Source organism: Leucopleurus acutus, assembly GCF_964270905.1.
Source record: "Leucopleurus acutus genome assembly, chromosome: 10".
NCBI classification, from domain to species: domain Eukaryota; kingdom Metazoa; phylum Chordata; class Mammalia; order Artiodactyla; family Delphinidae; genus Leucopleurus; species Leucopleurus acutus.
The window spans coordinates 79373760-79399867 of record NC_139153.1 but is presented as its reverse complement, the minus strand read 5'-3'; the positions used below and the strand labels follow the sequence as shown (position 1 = coordinate 79399867).

Genomic DNA, 26108 nt, shown 5'->3' with positions numbered 1-26108 from the left:
ATATTTCACTCTTGTTTGAATGTGTGGAAAGAAGCAAACATGAAATTGAAAGTGAAATGCAAATTTATTTTCATCTGTTTAGCCTGATAATTCATTTTGTAGCAGTCACTAATAAACTTGAATTTTAAGGGGTGTCGGGAACTAAACTCAACAGATCTGGGCAATGTTTATTTAACGGCTTTATCTTTGATGTCACAGTAAGCACTAGGGATTTTGAAAAAGGGATGTTCTCTTCTCCTAAGGAAGTAACAGTTGGAGAGAAAGACATAATGACACTGAGGACCAGCCCAGTGACAGTTCCCTCCTTACAAGCAATAATCATGTATGTAATTACAATAATGTGTTTTAGTGCTATGTTGTAAGAAGAGAGATTTTCACAGGGGAGTGGTGGATCCAGTGTGAGACCATGAATGGCTTACCAGCAGAGCTAAAACTTGGGTTGCTTCTGATGAATGAGTGGGTGATGCAGATGCTGTTTTCCCATGCCCACACCATGAGAACCTGTGTTCTACTATTTAACTGAGACACAAGGGGAGGGAGGGAATACGTGCAGGAGAATTTAGGGACCAGGTCCGGAGGTGTCACACTTCGATTCTGCCTACATTTTATTGACTACACCTCAGTCACATGGCTCATTTAATTGTAGAGGAGGCTAGAAAAGGTAGTCTAACTATGAACCAGGAGGAAGAGGGAAATGATTGGTTCACAACCCTCTGCTCTCTGCCCTAGGAAGGTGTGGTGGTCTTATCCTTTGAGCAGTAGGCAGGAACCAGAAAAGACAACTCCTGAGAAGTTAATTTGGGTGAGCAGGTCCTTGAGAACAACAGGTGCATTGTTTTCTGGAATGAGAAGTGAGATTATGTTAAAAAATTCCTTAAATATGAAACAGAAACAGACTCACAGCCATAGAGAATAGAGTTGTGGTTGCCAAGGGAGAGGGGGTGGGAGAAGGAAGGACTGAGAGTATGGGATTAGCAGAGGCAAACTATTATATATAGAGTGGATAACCAACAAGGACCTACTGTATAGCACAGGGAACTATATTCATTATCTTCTAATAACCTATAATGGAAAAGAATATGAAAAAGAATATATATATATAAAACTGAATTACTTTACACCAGAAACTAACACAACATTGTAAATCAACTATACTTCAACAAAATAAATTTTTTTAAAAATTCCTTAAAAACCTTTGCATGTGTCAGTGATTATGATACTTAAGATGTAAGCAGAAATGTTTATTTGATATCTTTAATTTGGGTTGAATTACTACCAAGCCTCAGAAAGTAACACTTAATACTTTGGCACACATGAAATATTTACTGTTTTAAAGGTGAATTTTTACTCATGTATTACTCTATTGTTACTTTCAAACAAAAATCAATGTTTCTTTCTCCTGAAGTTGTATGGAAACTGCTTTTATGGAAGGGGAAATAAAGAATAAGCTTTGAGTTGTCCCATGAGCTCTGTAAGCTTGCCAAGCTAATGGACAACAGTACTAATAATGAAAATTTCCAGTGTTTATTGAGCACGTACCAGACACTGGGCTTTTCGTGGTGGGATTGGGGAATTGAGAATGGTTCAGCCCTTTAGGTCTATTGATTCATTTAATCCTCACAAAAACCTTATGAATGAAGCAGGTATTTTTATTATCATCTTCACTTCACAGATTAGAAAACTGAGGCACAGAGGGGTAAAATTGTTGGTCCACGCAGTCAGACAGTAGCAGAGCTGGAATTCACATCCAGATAGTCTGACTTTAGAGGCCAAGGTCGTCTGTATGGTTGTCTACCTCTCAGACATGAGAGCCAAACTGGAGGGATGGGGACAAAGGGTGTGGAGCTCATCTGGACATTTGCACTAAAGTAGGCTTGGGGCAGGGTTTGGGGCATCAGCAATGCCTTTGGCCATGACCCTCAGTTTGTAAAACGATGGCAGAATGTATGCATCATGCCTCTTGTTTCCCCTGCCTCTTTATGAAAGCCTAGCCTTTGGAAAACCATTTGTTATTCCACTTCCTGCCCCTGTCCTGGCCCAGGCAGCAAGGGAAGCAGCTCCTGAACTGCCTCGAGCACCGCAGTGCAGGTCGCTGGAGGAGAAGAGGTAATTCTCATTGTGCTTATGGGTCTGAGCAATTTCTTTTCCTTCTGCAGACAGGACTGTCCTTGTGGATACAGATCTTCCGTCCCTCAGAGGCCTCTATGTGATGGGGACTCTAGAATTCCCTGTGGACAGAAGCAACGTTCTGAGCCTGGCGTGCATGCTCATTGCAGGCGGGGAACTGAAAGTCGGTGAGTCAAAGGCAAGGGCACCAGGATTGGGAGGAGGGAGAGGCCTTGGGAGAGGATGGTGTCCTCCAGCAGGGTTGCTTGAGGGAGTTTGGGGAGGGCTGAGGCAAGGAGGAAGTTTGCTAGTAAAGCTTCTCCCTGGCAAGCTTTGGACACAGACAGAGGTGATGTTTGTTGGTCACCCCCTCCTGTCCACCCGCTGTCTGCTGCCATCTGGTCCCAGGGTCCTCATACTCATTGCAGGGCTCTTTTTGCCTCCTTCAGGCCGCACATCAATTCTCCCTTTAGTTCTTTGTGTGAGAATTTACCCGTGGCTCAGTCTTTCAGAAGATCTTGTAGGGTGGATTGGTTATCCTTTGATCAACCAACTCACAGGAAAATTTCAGTTGCTATCTTAGTGCACGTCCTTCAGAGAACAGACCTGAAAGCTAAGCTGTGCGCTCGTGCTATACTGGGGCAGAAATCGCTGTGAAGTGAGAGTGAGTCTCTCGAGGAACCAGGGCTGTTTGCACAGTGTGGGAGATGCAATGGTGCTAGGAGATGAGGGTCCTCCCGCTGGGAAGTGAGGGATGTTGCAGGATGGAGTGGATCTGGGGTGGTCTTTAACCAGGTCTGGTACACTGGCTTACTTAAATAAAAACCCGAGTTGCTCTAGGTAGGCTCTGTACTTGAAACTGTTGTACACAATGATGGGAAGACATGTCCCTTGCCCTCAAAGGAACTACTTTTGAACTCAGAAAGTCATTCTACTTTGCCCCCACAGAGGAGATTAAAAGAGAATTTTCAGAAACAAAAATACCTTATCCCAAAGAAACAATCTCTGATGGTGAGGAAATGTTTAGGTATTGTTGTTCAGTAGCATGCAAATTTTAGACTCTCTGGAAGGAGAGACTTCTAGGCCTAACTACCTGTCCAAAGTTTAAATCACTGCAAGAAGCTTCCTGAAAAATTTTGGTCAAACCTCTTCTTGAATGCTTCCACTGACAGAAAAATCAAAACCTTTTGAGACAACATGTTCCCACTTTTAAAAAGTCTGTTAGAATTCTTTCCCTTCTTATAGACAAAGTCTATCTATCTTTCTCTAATTTCTGTTGGTTCAGGTTCTTCTGTTTGATCTATTTAGGACGAGTGTCAAACTCTTTCTTTTGATAGCCCTTCATCTACATTTTATTGAATCTTCTCTTTTTCAGGTTATGCAGTTCCTATTATTTTAGCCATATATAAATCGCAGTTATTTTAATCACAGTTATTATTATGATTATATAATTATAGTTATATCATTTTAATCACAGTTATTGATGTTTTAAAATAATTTTTATTTTTGCTTCTATTGTGCCACCTGGAAAATACAGAAAAGCAAGTAGAAAGTTATACCGAAGAAATAAAGTAATCACTTATACTCCCAAATGTAAAGATAGACGCAGTTAATGTTTTGTAGCCCTAAAATCATTTTTTTCCTTACACGTGCATGTGTACATGCACACACGTGCTCTAAAACATAGAGTATACAGTCTGATAATCTTCTGAATCCTAGACTAACAATATGAGAATGTCCTTAATTCATTCTATTTCCAAGACACAATTTTGATAGCTTTAATATTCCACATCCATGTGAGTCTATACATATACATACCTGCATAATAATTTAGTTAACTGTTTTTCTATTGTTGAACTTCAAGATTATTTCAGGTTTTGATTTTTTTTTGTTTTCTTTGTCCTTGTAACTTACTCTGCAATGAACATCTTAGTACTTAAGTCGTTATTTACATCTCTGATTATTTTCTTAGGATAGACTTTTATAAGTGGAATTAATGGGCCTAAGGGTAAGTGCATGCTTTAAGGTCCTGGATGCATATTGTCAAATTGCTTTTCGGAAAGATTTTACGAATTTGCACTGCCTCCACATTTCTGAGTTATGAGATCCCCTCATGCTTCCTGAAATTGTCACTAAACACACTTGTTTTGTTTAATTCCTCTGAAAGTATGAAGCCAGGGGGAAAGAACTATTCTCCAGATTAAGAGTATAAGCATAAGTCATGACTTATTCTGAACAGAGTGAAATGAATATAGCAGAATTGGGCTATATTCATGGGCTCTAAGTCAGACAGCCTGGGGTCACATCCAACCTGGTTACCTACTTGATGTTTGGCCTTAAATAAATCAGCCTCTGGATGCCTCCATCACTTCATCTGTAACATATGATAGAACCTACCTCAGAGGGATGCTGAAACCATAAGTATAACAGCTCCTACTAAGTGCTTGGCATATAATAGGTGTTTAATAAATGCTAGTTTATCTGTAAGGGTGCCTGCGGGAAGTACATGTCATACTAACTTGGGCAATTGGAGGAGATTTTAATGAAGGAACCATTTACAAAAATCCAAAAGGCCTGGGGCAAACCCCAGGGCTAGAAACAGGAGAGTATCCTTATCATCCCTTCCCCTAAAGGAGTAAGAGAAGGAGATTGTTAACTGGAATCAGAGATGGAGGTGAATGCCTGAAGATGGTTGTCAGACAGCACCATGAACTTTTGTGTGACTGGGACACACTCAGTACCCAGAAGGACCTCTGGGAGTAAATACCCACATCTTACTCTCTGTCCTCCCTCATCTCCTGCTCATGCTACCATTTAGCCAAACCCAACCAGAACTCTGAGTAAAGGAAGATTCACTGATGTCCTGTGTCCAGGACAGCTGTGTCCCGGGGCAGTGAGCAAAGGAGGGCAGAGTTTGGAAATGAAGCGTCAGTGGGCGCTCTCCACCACAGATACGGTTTTTCTTTTAAAACAGCCAAAGATTCAACTTCATCCAGCTGATTATGCCAACTACTTCATCAACTCTAATTCCTTCTCTTTTTGCATATGCTGCCTCAAATACATATCTCTACATTGTATACTTGTATAAGAATTATTTTGTTTTCACTTGGGTTTTAGGGAGACCTAAGTGCAATATTCTTTACTTATGTCTTTTTTTAATTATTTCAATCCATTTTTCCACAGTGAGGAAATCCTTTTGGCTTCTGATTTTTTCCTCCCAGATTAATATCACTTGCTCATTTGTTTAATATTCTATAAAATTCTCATCCAGTTAACTGATAGAAATAGTCAATAAAATTGAGCCTTGTTCTTGTTACTACAAAACTTATTTCAGGTTGGCATCTTATATTGCTAAAAGTGGTCTGTTTTTGTAAGTTTTTTAGGTTTCTGAGGTCACTTATTACTATAATTCAAACTTGTTGCTTGTGAAAATCTGTACCTTTGAAGGGAAGTGACACAATGCCACTTTCTAGTTTTGATTTATACACTTCAAATCTTATTTTTAATTGTGTCCATTACCAACTGTATTTTTATCTATTACTAGACACGGTATGTTCTTTTTCTCTCTGCTTGTCCATGTGTTCCAGGCTTTAAGGCTGATTATCTGAAAGGAACCCATCTGCCCAATCCTATCTGTATGATGCCTGAAGGAAGACTTTCAACCCATCTGTCCCATTCTACCACACCCTAAAGAAATCCCAACATGAAATAGATAATAAGACTAGTTAGCAAATAAATCTAATAGTTGTGGACATTGGCACAGAGCACTGCCAGAGTCTGTCTGCTATCTGATGCCATTTGATCCAAGTCCCAACATTGTGGAATTATATTTCTTGGTGGTCCTGCTTTTAAGGCAACTGGTGCTGGCAAAATGTATCAATTGACTTTTAGTAGAGTGGAATCATAATGCTAGCATTAGAAAGGAAGTTTAAGATCAAAGCTTTGCTTAGAGGGCTGCAGCTGCATCAGAAATGCCAAATTCAGTTTCATTCTTTGTTCAGTGGTTGTTTCATTAGTCTGATAAAACACTTAAGATAAGCTTAAGGTATTTCACTTGTTTGTCCATACTTTCATTCGTCATGTTTTTTGCTCATTGCCTACCACGTGCCAAGTACCACAGGAGAGGTTGATGTACAGAAATAGAAGTCATGAACCTAGCTTTCAAGAGATGTCTCAATAAAGCCGTGGAGACAAACGAATGAAAACGTAATTGGAAGTGTCACCTCCTCCAATGCGGAGGGGGATTAAAGATAAAAGAAGAGATCGGAAAAGGCACATATTTGTGGATGAGCATTATACCTTCAGGAAATCGTAGGGAATGGGTAGGCCTGGACTGTAGGATTTATAGAATGGTGGTAGCTGATGAAGCTTCTTGGCCTTATGCATTATGTTACGGAGTTTGGGTTTTATCATGAAGGCAGTGCACAGTCACTGGGTGGTTTTAAGCAGGGACGTGACATGATTAGATCTGGTCTTAGAGTGATCACTCTTGGCAGTGTGGGGCATATGTTGGAAGGGGCACAGTGAAAAGCGAGAAGGCTACGAGGTGTTTCAGAAAAGAAATTGTAAAAGATTGAACTAAGGCACTGGAGTTAAAGGGGAAGAATGAATTAGGGAAGTACTGAGGAGGTAAAAAATCACTAGAACTGCGTGGCACTTTTGATGTGAGGAGGGGAGTTGGTTAGGATACATCTTAGGGTTCAGGTTGGGAGATCTGGGTCCACGGCGGTGCCAGGACAGAACCTCCTTCCCACCACATTTTAGTTGAGTGACTCTGGTAAATTAATGAGCTTTCTCTTTCTAAAATGGGAGCAATAATAATCATGCTTATTTTATAGAGTTTTATAAAAATTAAGTGAATTAATATTTATTAAAGTGCTTGAATAGTATCAGCCACTTAGTGAGCCTGTACAGTGGTTTGTTGATTCCATAGATCCACATTTGTCAAGTTGAGGTTTCAGTGGGATGTGTAAGTGGTAACATGTAGAGGGCAAATAGATTTATGAGAAAGCACAGGAGAGAGGACTGTGCTAACTATGTATGGGTCATCAGCCAAAATGTGCAATCAAAGCTGTGAGATAGAGAAGAAAAAATGACTAGTGCTGAAATTTTGGCAAAAACCAACCTTTTAAGGTAATGGAGGAAGCTGAGTTCAGGAAGGAGAACGGAAAAGAAACAGCTATGAAGGTAGATGGAAAATGAGAAGAAAATAATGTCTTGAGACCCCAGCGGTTCTGGCGCCGGGCGAGTGGAGCCGTTTCTGGCGCTCCTTGCCGTCCCGGGGCAGGGACGGGGGCGGACGCGGTCGGTCACCGCTTCGGGGATGTAGTCGGTGCCTCCGCCTGGCAGGACCGAGCGGCAGCCCGGGTTCCCGCTCTTGAGAGCGAATGGTCACTCCCCTGCGGGGAGGGCAATCCGGCCAGCTTTTCCGTGGGTCGCGGGCCCCCACGGGCTCGGGGCTCACCTGTCGCACCCGCCCTCAGCCCGCTTAGACTCCTCGGCGTCACCAACGCGGACCTCGCTCTGGGCCATGACCAGAGTTATGGGAGAAACATTTTTGATGTAACAACCCCCAGTGATAAGGACAGCCAGCAGCAAGAAATGGTATAGCAGAAGATACGGCACCTGGTAAAATGTTATATTCTAGATATGATTGGTGATTACAAGGTCCCTGTATAAATTAATTCTTCTCAACTCCTTGGGATTTGAAGAGAAAACTCCCGGTGTCGTACCTAGTGAAAGTAATGGGCTTTCAAGAGGTGGTCCATCAAAAAAAAAAACAGACTTTCCTTGAAGTTTTTTCAGAAAAAGGAAACCAAGAGAGCCTTGGATTTCACAGATTTTCAAGAAAATGAAGAAAAAACTTCTGAATATAGAGGGTCTGAAACTGATCAAGTTGTTCCTGCAGCACAGTCCTCACCTATCAACTGTGAGAAGAGAGAAAACTTGTTACCGTTTGTGGGACTGAATAATCTCGGCAATACTTGTTATCTTAATAGTGTACTTCAGGTATTATATTTTTGTCCTGGTTTTAGATCTGGAGTGAAGCACTTATTTAATATTATTTCAAGGAAGAAAGAAGCCCTAAAAGATGAAACCAGTCAAAAAGATAAGGGAAGTTGCAAAGATGATTCTTCAGCAAGTTATGAACTAATATGCAGCTTACAGTCCTTGATCATTTCAGTCGAACAGCTTCAGGCTGGTTTTCTCTTAAATCCAGAGAAATATACTGGTGAACTGGCTACTCAGCCAAGGCGACTACTTAACACACTCAGGGGACTCAGCCCTGTGTATGAAGGATATCTACAGCGTGATGCACAGGAAGTATTACAGTGGATTTGGGGAAACATTCAAGAAACATGCCAACTCCTAAAGAAAGACGTAAAAAATGTGGCAGAGTTATCTACTAAGGTAGAAGAAACACATCAGAAAGAGGAAATGAGTGGTAATAACAGCATAGAGATGGACAGTATGAGGCATTCGGAAGACTGTAAAGAAAAATTGCCAAAAGTAAATGGGAAAAGAAAAAAGTGACACTGAATTTGGTAACGTGAAGGAAAAAGTTAAAGTCTCTAAGGAACACCAGTCTTTGGAAGAAAACCAGAGACAAACCAGATCAAAAAGAAAAGCTACAGTTGATTCATTAGATATTCCTGGTAAAATAATCCCCAAGTACATTTCTGAAAATGAGAGTGCAAGACCCTCACAAAAGAAATCAAGAGTTAAAATAAACTGGTTAAAGTCTGCAGCTAAGCAGCCCAGCATTATTTCTAAATTCTGTAGTCTGGGTAAAATAACAACAAACCAAGAACCCAAAGGACAATCTAAAGAAAATGAAGATGATCTTGAAGAGGACTTGGGGAAGTATGAGAATGGTAATACAGCTAATGGTTGTGGACTTGAATCTCCAAGGAATAATCTTATGCCTGTTAATGAAGTTAAGCCCATAAACAAAGGTGCAGAGCAAATTGGTTTTGAGCTAGTGGAGAAATTATTTCAAGGTCAGCTGGTATTAAGGACTCATTGCTTAGAATGTGAAAGTTTAACAGAAAGAAGAGAAGATTTTCAAGACATCAGTGTACCAGTGCAAGAAGATGAGCTTTCCAAAGTAGAGGAGAGTTCTGAAATTTCTCCAGAGCCAAAAACAGAAATGAAAACCCTGAGATGGGCAATTTCAGAGTTTGCCTCAGTGGAGAGGATTGTAGGAGAAGATAAATATTTCTGTGAAAATTGCCATCATTATACTGAAGCTGAACGAAGTCTTTTGTTTGACAAAATGCCTGAAGTTATAACTATTCATTTGAAGTGCTTTGCTGCTAGTGGCTTGGAGAAAATAAAGAAAATTAAGGGGGGAGGTGCCATATATCCTTCACAGAAGCACCTGAATATTAGTACTTATTTCAGTATTCTTTGTGTTTGATTGTTATGGTGGTGGACTTTCCAAGATCAGCACTCCTTTACTGACACCTCTTAAACTGTTACTAGAAGAACGGAGCACAAAACCAACCAATGACAGCTATGAATTATTTGCAGTTGTGATGCATAGTGGCATTACAATTAGTAGTGGGCATTATACTGCTTCTGTTAAAGTCACTGACCTTAACAGTTTAGAACTAGATAAGGAAAATTTTGTGAACGACCAATGTGTGAAATAGGTAAGCCAGAACCATTGAATGAGGAGCAAGCCAGGGGTGTGGTTGAAAATTATGACAATGAAGAAGTGTCGATTAGAGTCAGTGGAAATACCCAGCCAAGCAAAGTTTTGAACAAAAAAAATGTAGACGCTATCGGAGTTCTTGGAGGACAAAAGGGTAAAGCAGATTATGAGTTATACAACAAAACATCTAATCCTGATAAAGTTGCCAGTACAGCATTTGCTGAAAATAGAAATTCTGAGACTAACAGTACTAATGAGACCCATGAATCTGATAGAAACAAGGAATCCAGTGACCAAACAGGCATTAACATGAGTGGTTTTGAAAACAAAATTTCATATGTAGTGCAAAGCTTAAAGGAGTATGAGGGGAAGTGGTTGCTTTTTGATGATTCTGAAGTGGAAGTTACTGAGGAGAAGGACATTTTGAATTCTCTTTCCCCTTCTACATCTCCTACATCTACTCCTTACTTGCTATTTTATAAGAAATTATAGAGTGTATTTTCCTTGCGTATATATTAAACAGACCTGGACAAACATCGGTAAATTGATTACATCAAAAAAGTCTTTAGCTTATCTTTTGAAGCTATTGGGTATTATTGGTCTCTCTAGGTTTTTATATAAATAGTGAAATTTGAATTATTGAAAACCATGTTAATTTTTAGAATTCATTTTCCTTAGTGGAGACTAGTGATTGATGCATTAGCTTCTGGGAACAAACCTGTATAGGTTCTTAACTGAATTATTCAAAATGGAAGCATTTAAATACTTTGAATTTACACCTATCTTTTGTGTTTGCTTTTTCAAATAAAGTGCTTGTATTTGTATCTCCATATTTTGGAGTAATTATCTACATGATGTTTATAGCTTCTGTGGTTTTTCAGCTAAGAAGCAGAATCTCATTTCAGTACATTTAGTTTTGTAAGTCATGAAGCCAAATATTTGATGGGCTGTATTAGAGGCACATGTATGTATTCACAGTAGTGCACATTTTGTGCCTTGAATCACTTTGAAAAGTGTCTCAGAAAACCTGAAGAGTCAGTCCTCTTCTATCTTCACAAGACTTTTATATGTATTTATGAAAATGATTCTGTACCCTGGTAAGTCTTTTTCAGCATGGACTAATTTGTATCTCTTCATAGTCATACTCTGCACGATCTGTATATAGTGCATTGAACTTAGAGGTGTGACCTTAAATTTAACTTTTTTTAAAAAAACCAAGAGGTCGGGCTTCCCTGGTGGCGCAGTGGTTGAGAGTCCGCCTGCCGAGGCAGGGGACACGGGTTCGTGCCCCGGTCCGGGAAGATCCCACATACTGCGGAGCGTTTAGGCCCGTGAGCCATGGCCGCTGAGCAGTATGAGATACAGCGGAGAGAATAAAGAAAGCAGGAAAGGAAATTGTCCATCTTATTCTTTTTTTTTTTAATATAATGGCTGTCAAATATAGTTTTGATAGAAAATGTTACTTTGCATGTTTTTTTAAAATTAATTCTTTTTTTTTTAAACATCTTTATTGGAGTATAATTGCTTTACATTGTTGTGTTAGTTGCTGCTGTATAACAAAGTGAATCAGCTATACACATACATATATCCCCATATCCCCACCCTCTTGCATCTCCCTCCCACCCTCCCTATCCCACCCCTCTAGGTGGTCACAAAGCATGAGCTGATCTCCTTGTGCTATGTGGCTGCTTCCCACTAGCTACCTATTTTACATAAAATTAATTCTTATCGGAGTATAGTTGCTTTACAATGTTGTGTTAGTTTCTGCTGCACAGCAAAGTGAATCAGTCATACGTATAAAAATATCCACTCTTTTTTAGATTTCCTTCCCATTTAGGTCACCACCGATCATCGAGTAGAGTTCCCTGTGCTACACAGTAGGTTCTTGAACAAAGAAAAAAATTCAACACAATACATGAAAGACAGTAACTTCTAATAAGCTTAATGCCATTTACCTATACTTAACAACTTCATTTTTTGGCTTAAAATATAGCCTTAAGTACAATTGAACAGATTCAATCTCATGTTTGAAAATAAACCGTTGTCTATATTAAGAGTGATGTCATCAAACCTTTCTATGCTTTCATGAGTAACAAACTTTCTTTTCGATGATAAAATGGAGCAAAACAGTAGATATTAAGGAGAAAATAGATTTGCCCCTGTCTCCATTCCCTTCCTCCCCACTTCTCTCTCTTTCATTGAATGCCAACTCAGTGCCAATTGAGTTGAATTGGCAACTCAATTGGCAATTGAGTTGAATTGCCATTGAATGCTTGAGTATTCAGCAGTGAGCAAGACAGATAAGATTCCTGCATGCACTCTTTTGCTGGGGAAATAGACAATGAAATAGTAAAGTAAATGGGGAAGATAATTTTAGATGGCAGTACATACTCTGAAGAAAACTAAATGGAGGAGTGAGCTGAAGAGAGGTGTTGGCACCATAGATTAGGTAGTCAGTAAACACCTTTCTGAAGAATCAGTGTGACTACAGACCATAGAGCCAAGAAAGAGCTAGACTCACAAAGATTTGAACAAGAGGGTTTCAGACAGAAGGAAGAGCTGGTGCAGAAGTCCTGAGGCAGAGCCAGGCATGTGCTTTACATAATTGTGAGGCAGAAAGGCTGCCTTGGTAGCTGGAGACTAGTGACAAGTAGGCATGAGTTTCACAGTGTAGGATGGATTTTAAGCTATGCAGGGTTGTTTTCTAAAGCAATGAAGAACGCGAGTGAGTCCAAATTGTGCTGAAAATTGCTACTTTTTGATAATCTCATGCATATGACTTTAAGAAGACAGAAATTAGTTTAGGACCTTCATGAATATGGGAACTCTAGAAATCTGGATTATAAATCTAGTTTAGCGAGTCATTATACAACTTCTGGAAAATTCCTCAAGAGTGGATTTATAACTGTGATATCTCAGACCTCAGAGATTATGTGAATCATCTGTATCATTGTATGGATAATGGAACTGAGATCCAAAGAGATTATTGATTGGTTCCAAGGTCTCATAGCTCATAAAGAGCAGGACCAGGATTAGAGGTTATTTTAGTCACTTCAAATATTTGTCCTTCAAGCCTTTGCCCAAGGACTACCTTTACTATGGGCATTTTCCATTCAATAGGTTTCAGTGTATCTTTTCTCCTGGTCCATTCTTTCATTCGTATTGTCATTACTACATTCATTTTACTATTATGAAATGGTATGTTTTCATGAATATCTTCTCTGTATTAGATGATAGGCTTCTTTACAGAATTTTGTAACCCTAGTACCTTGTGCATAGTAGGCTTCTGATAATGTGCTGTGTGACTGATTAGTTTATTGATAAATGAATGGACACATCTAAGTATGTCTTTCAGCTCAATGCCTTTTTCTTGTAATACATCCAGTCTACTGACACCTAAATGTCAACATCTGTGAGGAAGGGCTTACAGTGTTAATGTATAAATGAGCACAATGTTTCCCCCCTCTCCCTATATGAAAGCAATAAACAGGGGCTAAAAACACATTGAAAAAATTGATGATCTTGTACAAATCTAAATTTTATTCTGTCTAGGAGAGGAAAGCTAATAAAAATGCCTGACTCAAAGCCTGTTCAATAAGCATTGGTTTGTTGAGTGTTTTAAATGTTTGTATTTCTTTGTACGGGAATAGCTGTCTGAACTCATCCTTTTCACCAGTGTCCTTTTTTAGTTGAGACATCATTTCCATGCTTTAATATGCATCCTTTGTTATGTTAGATATCAGTCATATTAACATGTTATTGATCCAGATGTGCAACTCAATGAAAGTGTTTTAATATTATGCATACTTTTAAAATTGCAAATGAAAAATTCTCTTGTGATAGTTTGTAGGAGGATTTCAGAGAGGGATAATCAGTAATAATATATGTGTGTCTTTAAAACTTAACAGAAGTCTCCTTGATCCCTAAGTAAACAACACATGCCCCACATTTCAGAGTCCCTTCGGACTCAGCAGTGCATTTTTCCTTCAGCCTGTCAGAGCCAAGTCACGTGATGCACTGCCTGGTCACTCAGTAATTATGCTAGGAACTGGGTTTTTATCCTAAAACTTGTCACATATTGTTTTGCAGAGCCAGTGATGTGTATTTGTCAGCCCTGTCTCACATTTGTAGCCAGGAGCCTAAGGTCATCATTAGCCCATGACTTTGATTGTCAGGAAATGAAGTACTAGGTGTATGGAAGTTTCTTTCATTGCTTGCGTGATTGGGACTTTCTCAATCCTAAAGAAGAAGAAAAATCCATACACAGTTTATTGCCTTCCAAACTGACAGTTCTGTAAGGCTCATTGGATGATTAAGTAATAAGAAGGAGACAAACCAGAGAAAAGTGTAGATTAAAACATATCCTCCAGCTTAAAGACACAATACCCAGTAGTCAGACTCATTGAGTAGCCAGAGAGAATCTTGTGGTGATGTTTGTTTAAAAATAATATATTAAGAAAAAAAACCAAACCAAACAAAAATATATTCTTTCAAGTTTGTGATTAAAAAATAATACAAATTAACCACAAATTTAATGTGTAAATATAAGTGTACATAGATATCTGTAAAGTAGATGGTTTATAAGTTAGCTAATATAGATCATCAGTCAACAAATCAGTTTCTGTTTATACTGACCGTTCTCTAATTAAACTACTAGTTAATAAAAAGGTGAAATCAAAGGGATGTGATTTTTAAATATCATACTTACTTAACTGTAAGGGCAAAAGCATAAAACCTTTGTTCTTTACAGGTTCAGGAAGCACTAAACTCCACTTCTGTGAGTTCAGAAGATTGGTAGCCAACAGTTAAATAATACATATTTCAAAGTTAGATCAGGCATAGAAATATCTGTTTGTTTTCAGATGGATATTAGTTCTCTGACAAATATCACATTCTTCTTCTTTTTTTTGGTGTGAAACATTTTTTAATTTTTTCCATTAAATTAACTCCGTACAGAGACAGCATCAGATGGGTGCCAGGGTCCCTTTTTGCTCTCATCTCATCTCGTCTTCCCTTTTTTTCCCTCTGCCCTATCCCCAGGATCCTCTCCATCCAGTCAGTGCTCTCTGTGGTCAAGTCCATGGAAATTCCTGGCTCTAGTACAGTTCTAGGAGGGCAATTGTGAGATCTCTCAAGCCTTCGTGTTAATTGACTAAGGCCTTTTAGGATCTTTAGAGTGTAGCACCTACAAAATAAACACACAGACACATTTTGAAAACAAGAGTTTTTTCCTGCAAATATTGCTCTCCTCTTATAGTACAACGTGGGTATATTATTTTACTAAAGACCTTCTGCTCACCCTGTGTGAGAAAGCGAAAGATTCGGGGGAGAGGGCAGGGAAGATGAAGAAAGAATGGAGTGGTAGATGGAGATGCAAGTCATGTCCAGAGAGCATTTCAGGCAATGGAAATAGCATGTTGAAGTCCCCAAAACTGGGAAGCTGGAACATTTGTGGAACTAAAATAAGGCCAGTGTAACTGAAGCTTTGTTAGCAAGAGAGAGAATGGTTTGTGAGATAGAGCTGCGAATCAGAGAAAGCAGAGCATCGTGGGTCACATTAAGGAGCTTGACCTTTATCCTAAGTAAAGAAAGGGTGGATGGTTTGGGGGAAACCAGAGGGAAGGCAACTGAAGTAAATGTTGTAAAGGTTTGGTTAAGAAAGATTGGAACCTGGCCCATGTATCACATTATTCTTAAATGTATATGTATTTTTAAGCAAAACACGGGTACAAGAAATAATCCTTCTATCTTGCTGGGTTTGTCTCTACTAAACACAATTGTAGTAATCATTTTACTTTAATATTTTAATACTTTCTAAATCAGCATTTCCCCAAATATATTTTGGACACTTGAACTTCTATCACAATAACATAAAATTCCTTAGAAATTTATTAATTATTTTAAAATGTTTAAATAGTTAATTATATGATAAATAAAAAAATTGTTAAATATTAATTAATTATTTTTTCATGGAAAAGCTAGATAATTTTAAGCAAACAAGTGAATGAATGAATGAATACTTTATTTTCTTGGTTAGAAAACTCTTACGACAGTATTTGAGTTTAAGAGGAATTTAATTGTGTTTTCTGCAGTTCCTTGGTCTGGACATTCAAGTAAGTGATCACCTAATATGTTTACCTTTGAAATGTCTAGTTTCTAGTACCTTAGGGATAGGACATTACTTGCTAGGAAGAGCTTGCCTTCTTTCTCTTAATTTCCAGATTTAAACATTGATTTTAAAATGTTTCACTTCTCTATTGTTACTACCACTACTGTCTACACTATTACTACTAAGAGCCAACATTTTTAAGAGCATGTATTATATGCAGACCCTGCCATGTATCTTTAACATGTACTAAATTATTTAAGCCTAATTAAAAATGGATGCTTTTACTGTGCCTATTTTATATGAAGTTGCAGAAACTGAGGCTTACAGAAGTAAATTAGCTCTGTCTTATTTATGAAATTATAAGGGTTTTTATACATGTTGCAAATATGTGAATGAATATGTTATATATTAACTTTTATTTTAATTTCTATCAACTGTTAACAAATTGAGAGCCCCTCTCATCAATGATGGAAATTTGTCAGCTTGAATAAAATCACTCTCTGAGGGGCTGGAGATTATCATTTGATAATGTCTACTGGTTATTCTTATAACCATGTCTTATTTCATTGGGCTGAAAGCCCTTCCACCCTCCTTTTTTTTTTTTTTCACATGGGATTGATTTTGTTGCGAAGGGGTGTTTTAGGGCTAAGTGGGTCAAGTATACACTGGGAATTAAAGGCTAATTCAGAATAAAACAGGCTTCACAATTTAATTGATTTATCACTATTTGTCCAGAATGTTCTGGAGGCTCTACTCTGAAGAAAATAGCTACAGCAAGACATGAGAAAAATAGTCATGCTTCAGTTGGAAGCTCAGCTTCCAAAGTCACCAATGTATAACTTAGTTCTGAGGGCAGGAGAAAATGTGTAAAATTGATATTGGGGGGTAATTTCTTAACCTATCTTTTATGGGCAATCATGATATTTATGGAATTTCAAGGTTAACTTGGAGGGAAATACAGATTATTTAGAAACACAATTTGTTGTTTTGGATTCAGTGAACAGGACCCGACAAAAAGTTTATTAGGGAGATGAGTCTAAAATTTTGGTCAATATTTATTAAATATATGCAGTTCTTTTAATACATCAGTTATACCTCATTAAAGCTATAAAAGAATTTAATGCGTTAGAGAAGCAGAAAAACAAATATAATTTTGATGAGTTCCCATTCTTTTGATGAACAAGTACGTATTGATGAGTGTCCTTGAAACATAATAGTTTATTATGAAGTATGACACACACGTTCAGAAAAGTTTGCAAAGTAAAAAGTACAAGTTCAACTAAATAAGAATCCATTCTAGTGGGTATGTAGTGGGATCTCATGGTTGTTTTAATTTGCATATCTCTAATATTTAATGTGATTTGAGCACTTTTAAAATTTTTATTTTCTATTTGGTATCTTGTTTTGTGAAGTAGCTGTTCTCTTGCCATTTTTTTTAAAAAAAATAGATCTTTATTGGAGTATAATTGCTTCACAATACTGTGTTAGTTTCTGTTGTACACCAAAGTGAATCAGCCATATGTATACCTATGGCCCCATATACCCTCCCTCTTGAGCCTCCCTCCCATCCTCCCTATCCCACCCCTCTAGGTCATCGCAAAGCACCGAGCTGATCTCCCTGTGCTACGCTGCTGCTTCCCACTAGCTAACTATTTTACATTCGGTAGTGTATATAAGTCTTTGCTACTCTCACTTCGCCCCAGCTTCCCCCTCCCATCCTGTGTCCTCAAGTCTACTCTCTATGTCTACATCTTTATTCCTGCCCTGCCCTTTTAAAATGATGAATTATCTTTTTTATATTGATTTGTTGAAGTCTTTTTTTTTCAAATCAAGCAACATTTATTAATAATTACTATTATTATTACAAAAAGCAAATATTGGTTTTCTTTTTAACATCTTTATTGGAGTATAATTGCTTTACAATGGTGTGTTAGTTTCTGCTTTATAACAAAGTGAATCAGTTATACATATGTTCCCATATCTCTTCCCTCTTGCATCTCCCTCCCTCCCACCCTCCCTATCCCACCCCTCTAGGTGGTCACAAAGCACCGAGCTGATCTCCCTGTACTATGCGGCTTCTTCCTACTAGCTATCTATTTTACGTTTGGTAGTGTATATATGTCCATGCCACTCTCTCACTTTGTCACAGCTTACCCTTCCCCCTCCCCATATCCTCAAGTCCATTCTCTACTAGGTCTGTGTCTTTATTCCCATCTTACCACTAGGTTCTTCATGACATTTTTTTTTCTTAGATTCCATATATATGTGTTAGCATACGGTATTTGTCTTTCTCTTTCTGACTTACTTCACTGTGTATGACAGACTCTAGGTCGATCCACCTCACTACAAATAACTCAATTTCGTTTCTTTTTATGGCTGAGTAATATTCCACTGTATATATGTGCCATATCTTCTTTATCCATTCATCCGATGATGGACACTTAGGTTGCTTCCATGTCCTGGCTATTGTAAATAGAGCTGCAATGAACATTTTTTTTTAACATCTTTATTGGGGTATAAGTGCTTTACAATGGTGTGTTAGTTTCTGCTTTATATCAAAGTGAATCAATTATACATATACATATGTTCCCATATCTCTTCCCTCTTCCATCTCCCTCCCTCTCACCCTCCCTATCCCACCCCTCCAGGCGGTCACAAAGCACCAAGTCAATATCCCTGTGCCATGCGGCTGCTTCCCACTAGCTATCTACCTTACGTTTGTTAGTATATATATGTCCATGCCTCTCTCTCGCCCTGTCACAGCTCACCCTTCCCCCTCCCCATATCCTCAAGTCCGTTCTCCAGTAGGTCTGTGTCTTTATTCCTGTCTTACCCCTAGGTTCTTCATGACATTTTTTTTCTTAAATTCCATATATATGTGTTAGCATATGGTATTTGTCTCTCTCTTTCTGACTTACTTCACTCTGTATGACAGACTCTAGGTCTATCCACCTCACTACAAATAGCTCAATTTCGTTTCTTTTTATGGCTGAGTAATATTCCATTGTATATATGTGCCACATCTTCTTTATCCATTCATCTGATGATGCACACTTAGGTTGCTTCCAACTCCAGGCTATTGTAAATAGAGCTGCAATGAACATTTTGGTACATGACTATTTTCGAATTATGGTTTTCTCAGGGTATATGCCCAGTAGTGGGATTGCTGGGTCATATGGTAGTTCTATTTGTAGTTTTTTAAGGAACCTCCATACTGTTCTCCATAGTGGCTGAACCAATTCACATTCCCACCAGCAGTTGAAGAGTGTTCCCTTTTCTCCACACCCTCTCCCACATTTATTGTTTCTAGATTTTTTGATGATGGCCATTCTGACTGGTGTGAGATGATATCTCATTGCAGTTTTGATTTGCATTTCTCTAATGATTAATGATGTTGAGCATTCTTTCATGTGTTTGTTGGCAGTCTGTATATCTTCTTTGGAGAAATGTCTATTTAGGTCTTCTGCCCATTTTTGGATTGGATTGTTTGTTTTTTTGTTATTGAGCTGCATGAGCTGCTTATAAATTTTGGTGATTAATCCTTTGTCAGTTGCTTCATTTGCCAATATTTTCTCCCATTCTGAGGGTTGTCTTTTGGTCTTGTTTCTGGTTTCCTTTGCTGTGCAAAAGCTTTGAAGTTTCAATAGGTCCCATTTGTTCATTTTTGTTTTTATTTCCATTACTCTAGGAGGTGGGTCAAAAAGGATCTTGCTGTGATTTATGTCATAGAGTGTTCTGCCTATGTTTTCCTCTAAGAGTTTGATAGTTTCTGGCCTTACATTTAGGTCTTTAATCCATTTTGAGCTTATTTTTGTGTATGGTGTTAGGAGTGATCTAATCTCATACTTTTACATGTACCTGTCCAGTTTTCCCAGCACCACTTATTGAAGAGACTGTCCTTTCTCCACTGTACATTTCTACCACCTTTATCAAAGATAAGGTGTCCATATGTGCGTGGGTTTATCTCTGGGCTTTCTATCCTGTTCCATTGATCTATATTTCTGTTTTTGTGCCAGTACCATACTGTCTTGATTACTGTAGCTTTGTAGTATAGTCTGAAGTCAGGGAGCCTGATTCCTCCAGCTCCGTTTTTCGTTCTCAAGATTGCTTTGGCTATTCGGGGTCTTTTGTGTTTCCATACAAATTGTGAAATTTTTTGTTCTAGTTCTGTGAAAAATGCCATTGGTAGTTTGATAGGGATTGCATTGAATCTATAGATTGCAATGAACATTTTGAGCAGGCGTCTCACTGTTGTGGCCTCTCCCGTTGCGGAGCACAGGCTCCAGACACTCAGGCTCAGCAGCCATGGCTCATGGGCCCAGCCGCTCCGCGGCATGTGGGATCTTCCCGGACTGGGGCACGAACCCGTGTCCCCTGCATCGGCAGCCGGACTCTCAACCACTGCACCACCAGGGAAGCCCCGTAACTCTTTTTGAATTATGATATTTTTCAGGGTATATGCCCAGTAGTGGAATTGCTGGGTCATGTTGGAATGTACCTTTTGTTGGTTATATGTGTTACAAATACCTTTGCCCACTCTGTGGCTTCCTTTTTCACTTTCTTAATCTTATCTCTAGATAATTGGAAAACCTTTATTTAATACAATTCAGTTTATAGACCTTTCCCAAGATGAATTGTACATTTTAATTGAACTATGGTAGACGAGTATATGCAATATGATTTTTTTTAACATCTTTATTAGAGTATAATTGCTTTACAATGGTGTGTTAGTTTCTGCTTTACAACAAAATGAATCAGTTATATATATACATATATATATACACATATATATATGTTCCCATATCCCTTCCCTCTTCCATCTCCCTCCCTCCCTCCCACCCTCCCTATCCCACCCCTCCAGGTGATCACAAAGCACCGAGCTGATCTCCCTGTGCTATGCGGCTGCTTCCCACTAGCTATCTACCTTACGTTTGGTAGTGTATATATGTCCATGCCTCTCTCTCGCTTTGTCACAGCTTACCCTTCCCCCTCCCCATATCCTCAAGTCCATTCTGTAGAAGGTCTGTGTCTTTATTCCTGTCTTACCCCTAGGTTCTTCATGACATTTTTTTTCCCTTAAATTCCATATATATGTGTTAGCATACGGTATTTGTCTCTCTGACTTACTTCACTCTGTATGACAGACTCTAGGTCTATGCACCTCATTACAAATAGCTCAATTTTGTTTCTTTTTATGGCTGAGTAATATTCCACTGTATATATGTGCCACATCTTCTTTATGCATTCATCCGATGATGGACACGTAGGTTGTTTCCATCTCTGGGCTATTGTAAATAGAACTGCAGTGAACATTTTGGTACATGACTCTTTTTGAATTGTGGTTTTCTCAGGGTATATACCCAGTAGTGGGATTGCCGGGTCATATGGTAGTTCTATTTGTAGTTTTTTAAGGAACCTCCATACTGTTCTCCATAGTGGCTTTATCAATTTACATTCCCACCAACAGTGCAAGAGGGTTCCCTTTTCTCCACACCCTCTCCAGCATTTATTGTTTCTAGAATTTTTGATGATGGCCATTCTGACTGGTGTGAGATGATATCTCATTGTAGTTTTGATTTGCATTTCTCTAATGATTAGTGATGTTGAGCATTCTTTAATGTGTTTGTTGGCAATCTGTATATCTTCTTTGGAGAAATGTCTATTTAGGTCTTCTGCCCATTTTTGGATTGGGTTGTTTGTTTTTTTGTTATTAAGCTGCATGAGCTGCTTATAATTTTGGAGATTAATCCTTAGTCAGTTGCTTCATTTGCAAATATTTTCTCCCATTCTGAGGGTTGTCTTTTGGTCTTGTTTATCGTTTCCTTTGCTGTGCAAACGCTTTGAAGTTGCTTTAGGGTCATCGTATGACCAATATTTGTGAATGTTTTATGCAAGCTTGAAAAGAATATGTATTCTTTGTGAGTCTAGTTTTGCATCTACACATATTATGTTGTTTGCTAATTATATTAGTCAAAACTGTTGCATCCTTACTATTTTCTTGTTTATTTAATTTGCCACTGTTTTTTTGGTATATCTGCTCATTTTTGCTTTATTCTGAAGCTATGATGCTAGGCACATACATACTTACTATTCTTATAACATCGGTGTCTTTTTTACTGTGGAGTATCCCTCTTTATTTTTAATTGTTTTCTGCAAGAGGATTGGTTAAAATTACTTAGTTCACCATTTTGGGGACAAAATAGATGTGAACTTTGCTGGAAAGACACATCTCCTTCTCTCAGGGAGTGTACTGTAAAGAGGAGGCAGTCTGATAAAAGACACTTACAGTACAGTCTTGAAGCACTGAGGTAAAGCATGGCCTGTGTGGTAGCCCACAGCGGGCTACTTAAAACAGACGTAGTTGACAAGGAAGGCTCCCAGAGGAGGTGGCCTCTGAGCTGAGTTTGCTCTTGTTTGGGGACTCGGTTTAGGTGGCTCAGCTCTCAAGTGTGGCAAGGAAACCGGGGCACAGGTGGCGGGGAAGAAAGGGGTTCTAAATGCACAAAGCTGTTCCCAATCATTTGCTATTTCAAGGAGTTTTCCGATGTCCGCTGTTGTAAATAGGTAGCACTGCAGTGGAGAACTTTGAGCATGAACCCTTGCCTGTGTTCTATATTATTTCTTTAGGACAAGTTCCTCGAAGAAGACTTACTGCAGCAAGAGGTGAGGACATTTTTATGCACAAAAGGGGGCATCTAGCTCTAGGTCATAGGAGGGTTTTAGAAATAAATTATAGTGGAGCCAAGTTTTGAGGGATGATTAGGAGTTAGACAGGATGAAAGTAGGCATATAAAAGCCTGGGGGATCTCACGGGCACAGAGGAGGGTGGAGGTAAATAATTCAGGGTGGGCTGGCTTAGTCACAAGCTGTGGGGAGTCGTGCTAAAAGAGTGGACTTAAATGTAAACTAGGTTTATATTTGAGTCCATCAAAGAAGTTCAGTTAATAAAATCGTATAAAGTCCTTTAACCTTTTTCTTACCTTTGAAGTTCATGGAATCCATTTGTACCATATTCCTCAAATCATTATAACCGTTATCTTTTATATACCAGAACTTATTTTCCTTCCATCTCCCCAGGTGATTTTAGCATCTGGAACGTATTCTGTTTCCCCTCCGTTGCCCACCATCATCCTAAGTTGTGACAACTTCCGTTTACTTCTTTCCTATTCCGCTACGTCCACGTGTCCTCGGATGGGACTTATAAGTCTAAGCCCAGCTTCCCCACTTTTTAGCTGTGTAATTTCTGACAGGTTTTTTAACCTCTCTCTGTCTCCGTTTCCTTGTGAGAGCCTCAACAATATCCTTCACAGGGTTGTGATAATTAAATGAAATCACATATGCAAAAACACCTCGCTTGTCTCGGCAGCATGACGACAAGGATTTCCCCTCCATTGTGAGTATCTGCATTCATCCAGGTTGAAAATGCCTTTTGTTACAGTTTAGAGCAGCTTGAAGCAGCTTTAAAAAGGGAAATCAGAGAAGAACTGCATGATCCCATGAGCCTTCTCTTAGCGGTGGCTCCTCTCATTTAGGGGCAAAGCCCAAGCTGGTGAGAGCACCTCACCTTTCTTCGAGTGCTAGATTTGAGCATAAAATGAGGAGTCCGGACTTTAAGGCTTTCCCTTTACCAGCTTTCACACATTTGAGAAGCACTGCGTTTTCATGTTAAAATAGTATCTGTTTCCTTCTCTTAGGTCACTCTTGCCTTCTTTCTGCTCCATCCCTATTCTCCATCTTTCCCTTCCCCCACATCACAAAAAAGAATACAAACTTTGGTCATTTCAGATACCAAAAGATCACGGCAGGCTGACTAATTTTGCACAGACTTTCTGTGAAAGCTCCACATGTGCTGCCGTTTTGGGTTGCATAATTGATTTAATCTCTGATTTTAGAGGAACACTGAACTCTTTTCGTGGGACTCTGCGTACATTTCTCTAGGGCAAAAACTGTCCTACTTTTTTTCTCTCTGGTATCTGTTTAGTGCTAGACCATTTTCCCCCAAGAATCTAAACTACCCTCCGTGAAATAAATGAAATCACAGTTGGAAAACGGCTTACTGGCCAGATAAGAGCTATACCACGCACATTTTCTTCACATTCTCCTCCTTCCCACATCCCTTCTTTCTGCTCTCGCACATCTTTGTTTTGGCTAAGAGGATGTGTTAGTCACTCAGCTGAGGATTGACATTCCCTACGTGGAGCCTCTGTGTACCTTAGCGTTTTATTGGGAAAGCACACGCTGTGGGGTCCAATCCTTGCATGCCCGTTGGCCTACTGTGTGACTCCAGGGAAATTTACTTACCCCTCTGAGTCTTACTTTCAACAGTCCCTGTAGACCAATGGTTGTGCAGGCTGAACTCTAGAGCTAGGTATGTAGCAAGCTGGAAACTCACACCGAGCCTTTGGCTAACCAGGTATATATATGGGGTGCCAACTGGGGAAAATGATTTTATGCCCCTGAAAGACCACTTAGCCAAAAGCACAACCAGGCAATTTTAAGTTTCCATTTACTTCATTTTACCATATTTGGCAACCTCATTTTACCATATTTGGCAACCTCATTTTGGGTTATGTTTTCAGGAATTTCTAAGTGGAAAGGCATGTTTGATAGCAGAGTGTTTTGTCAACTTCTCCAATCCAGTATATAGTTTGGAAACAATCTTCTCACTAGTTGCTTCTTAAAAAATCTAATGCTTTGTAATATTTTATGTACTCTAAGATATATTTTCTGAAGAAAATAATCTTTGCCAGGTCCGTACTCAGAAACACAATTTTAGTAATTTCCCCAAATTATTCTCATACTGTGAAAGTGACCAAAGTCTGCTGTTTACATCAGCAGATTAAGGTCAAAAGTAATTCCCAACTGCTATTTGAGTATCACAGCTTGAAGGTTGTGTCCTTTTACTGCTAAAAGAATTTAGGCTTAGATAATAACCTATTACTTGTTTAATAGAACACAGCATAAACAGACCATTGTTCAAATTCAGACTGATACTTACTAGTTGGATAAATTTGGACGAGTCCCTTAACTCCTTAGCCTCATTCTATATGAATATTTAACACTGAGATAAGAATCATATTTACTTCTCAAGTGTGTTGTGAAGATTTTTTTTTTTTAAATGCCAGGGGAATGGGTGCAGTAGATTTATGGTAATCAGTATTTTTTTTTTTTTTTTTTGGTATGCGGGCCTCTCACTGTTGTGGCCTCTCCTGTTGTGGAGCACAGGCTCGGGACACGCAGGCTCAGCGGCCATGGCTCACGGGCCCAGCCGCTCCGTGGCATGTGGGATCCTCCCGGACCGGGGCACGAACCCGTGTCCCCTGCATTGGCAGGCGGACTCTCAACCACTGCGCCACCAGGGAAGCCCCAGTATTATTTTTTAAATTTATTTATTTATGGCTGTGTTGGGTCTTCGTTTCTGTGCGAGGGCTTTCTGTAGTTGTGGCAAGCGGGGGCCACTCTTCATTGCGGTGCACGGGCCTCTCACTATCGCAGCCTCTTTTGTTGCGGAGCACAGGCTCCAGATGCACAGGCTCAGTAATTGTGGCTCACGGGCCCCGTTGCTCCGCGGCATGTGGGATCTTCCCAGACCAGGGCTCGAACCTGTGTCCCCTGCATTGGCAGGCAGACGCTCAACCACTGCGCCACCCGGGAAGCCCCTGTTGTGAAGATTTAATGCTAAAATACATGTAGAGCAATGTGGGGATCCAGCGGTAGACAGTGTATCAATCAGGTTTTGCTGTAATAATGTTGTGTAACAAAGAATCACCAAGTCTCAGTGGCTCACAACAACAAATATTGGTGCCAGACTTGATTTGACTTGGTTCCAGCTCAGGGGTTCTATTCAGGTCTGCTGTGTACGTCTCTTCATCCAGGCCCTAGAGGTTATTTAAGAAATTCTCCTTTCATGGCAGGGAACATTATTGCAAGTGATCTGGTGAAACTTGCCAAGCATTTTAAAGCATCAACTCAGAATTGGCATTACTGTCACTTCTACCTGAATTTCATTGGGCAAAACAAGTCATGTGTCCAGGCTCAGTATTAATAGGTCAGGAAAGTATACTCTGCCCTAAGAAGAGTGAATATTTGCTGAACAATAATCCAATCTCCCTCAGAGAAGTTTACTGCATCTCATTTTTCCACCTTTTCTTTATTCATCTATGAACACTGGCCTTTCTCCATCTAGTCTACTTTATAGCATCTACTTTGCATTCTCAAAATTACATCACAATTTCC

At 39.2% G+C, this 26108-nt stretch overlaps 2 protein-coding genes across 2 annotated transcripts in view; both read left to right on the top strand.

Moving 5' to 3' along the window:
• Positions 1-26108, top strand: part of PKHD1 (PKHD1 ciliary IPT domain containing fibrocystin/polyductin) — a 433150-nt gene that overhangs the window by 279911 nt on the left and 127131 nt on the right. The window contains exon 54 of the mRNA XM_082848479.1: positions 2157-2294. Within this exon, the coding sequence (XP_082704605.1) occupies positions 2157-2294 (138 nt within the window). The remainder of the gene's footprint in view (positions 1-2156; positions 2295-26108) is intronic.
• Positions 7243-10255, top strand: LOC309966989 (ubiquitin carboxyl-terminal hydrolase 1-like; the record flags this gene model as incomplete). The annotated part of the gene is given in 7 exon segments (XM_082847432.1): positions 7243-7293; positions 7336-7710; positions 7820-7876; positions 7879-8631; positions 8633-9425; positions 9511-9747; positions 9750-10255. Coding segments are annotated over 7 exon segments (2772 nt in total).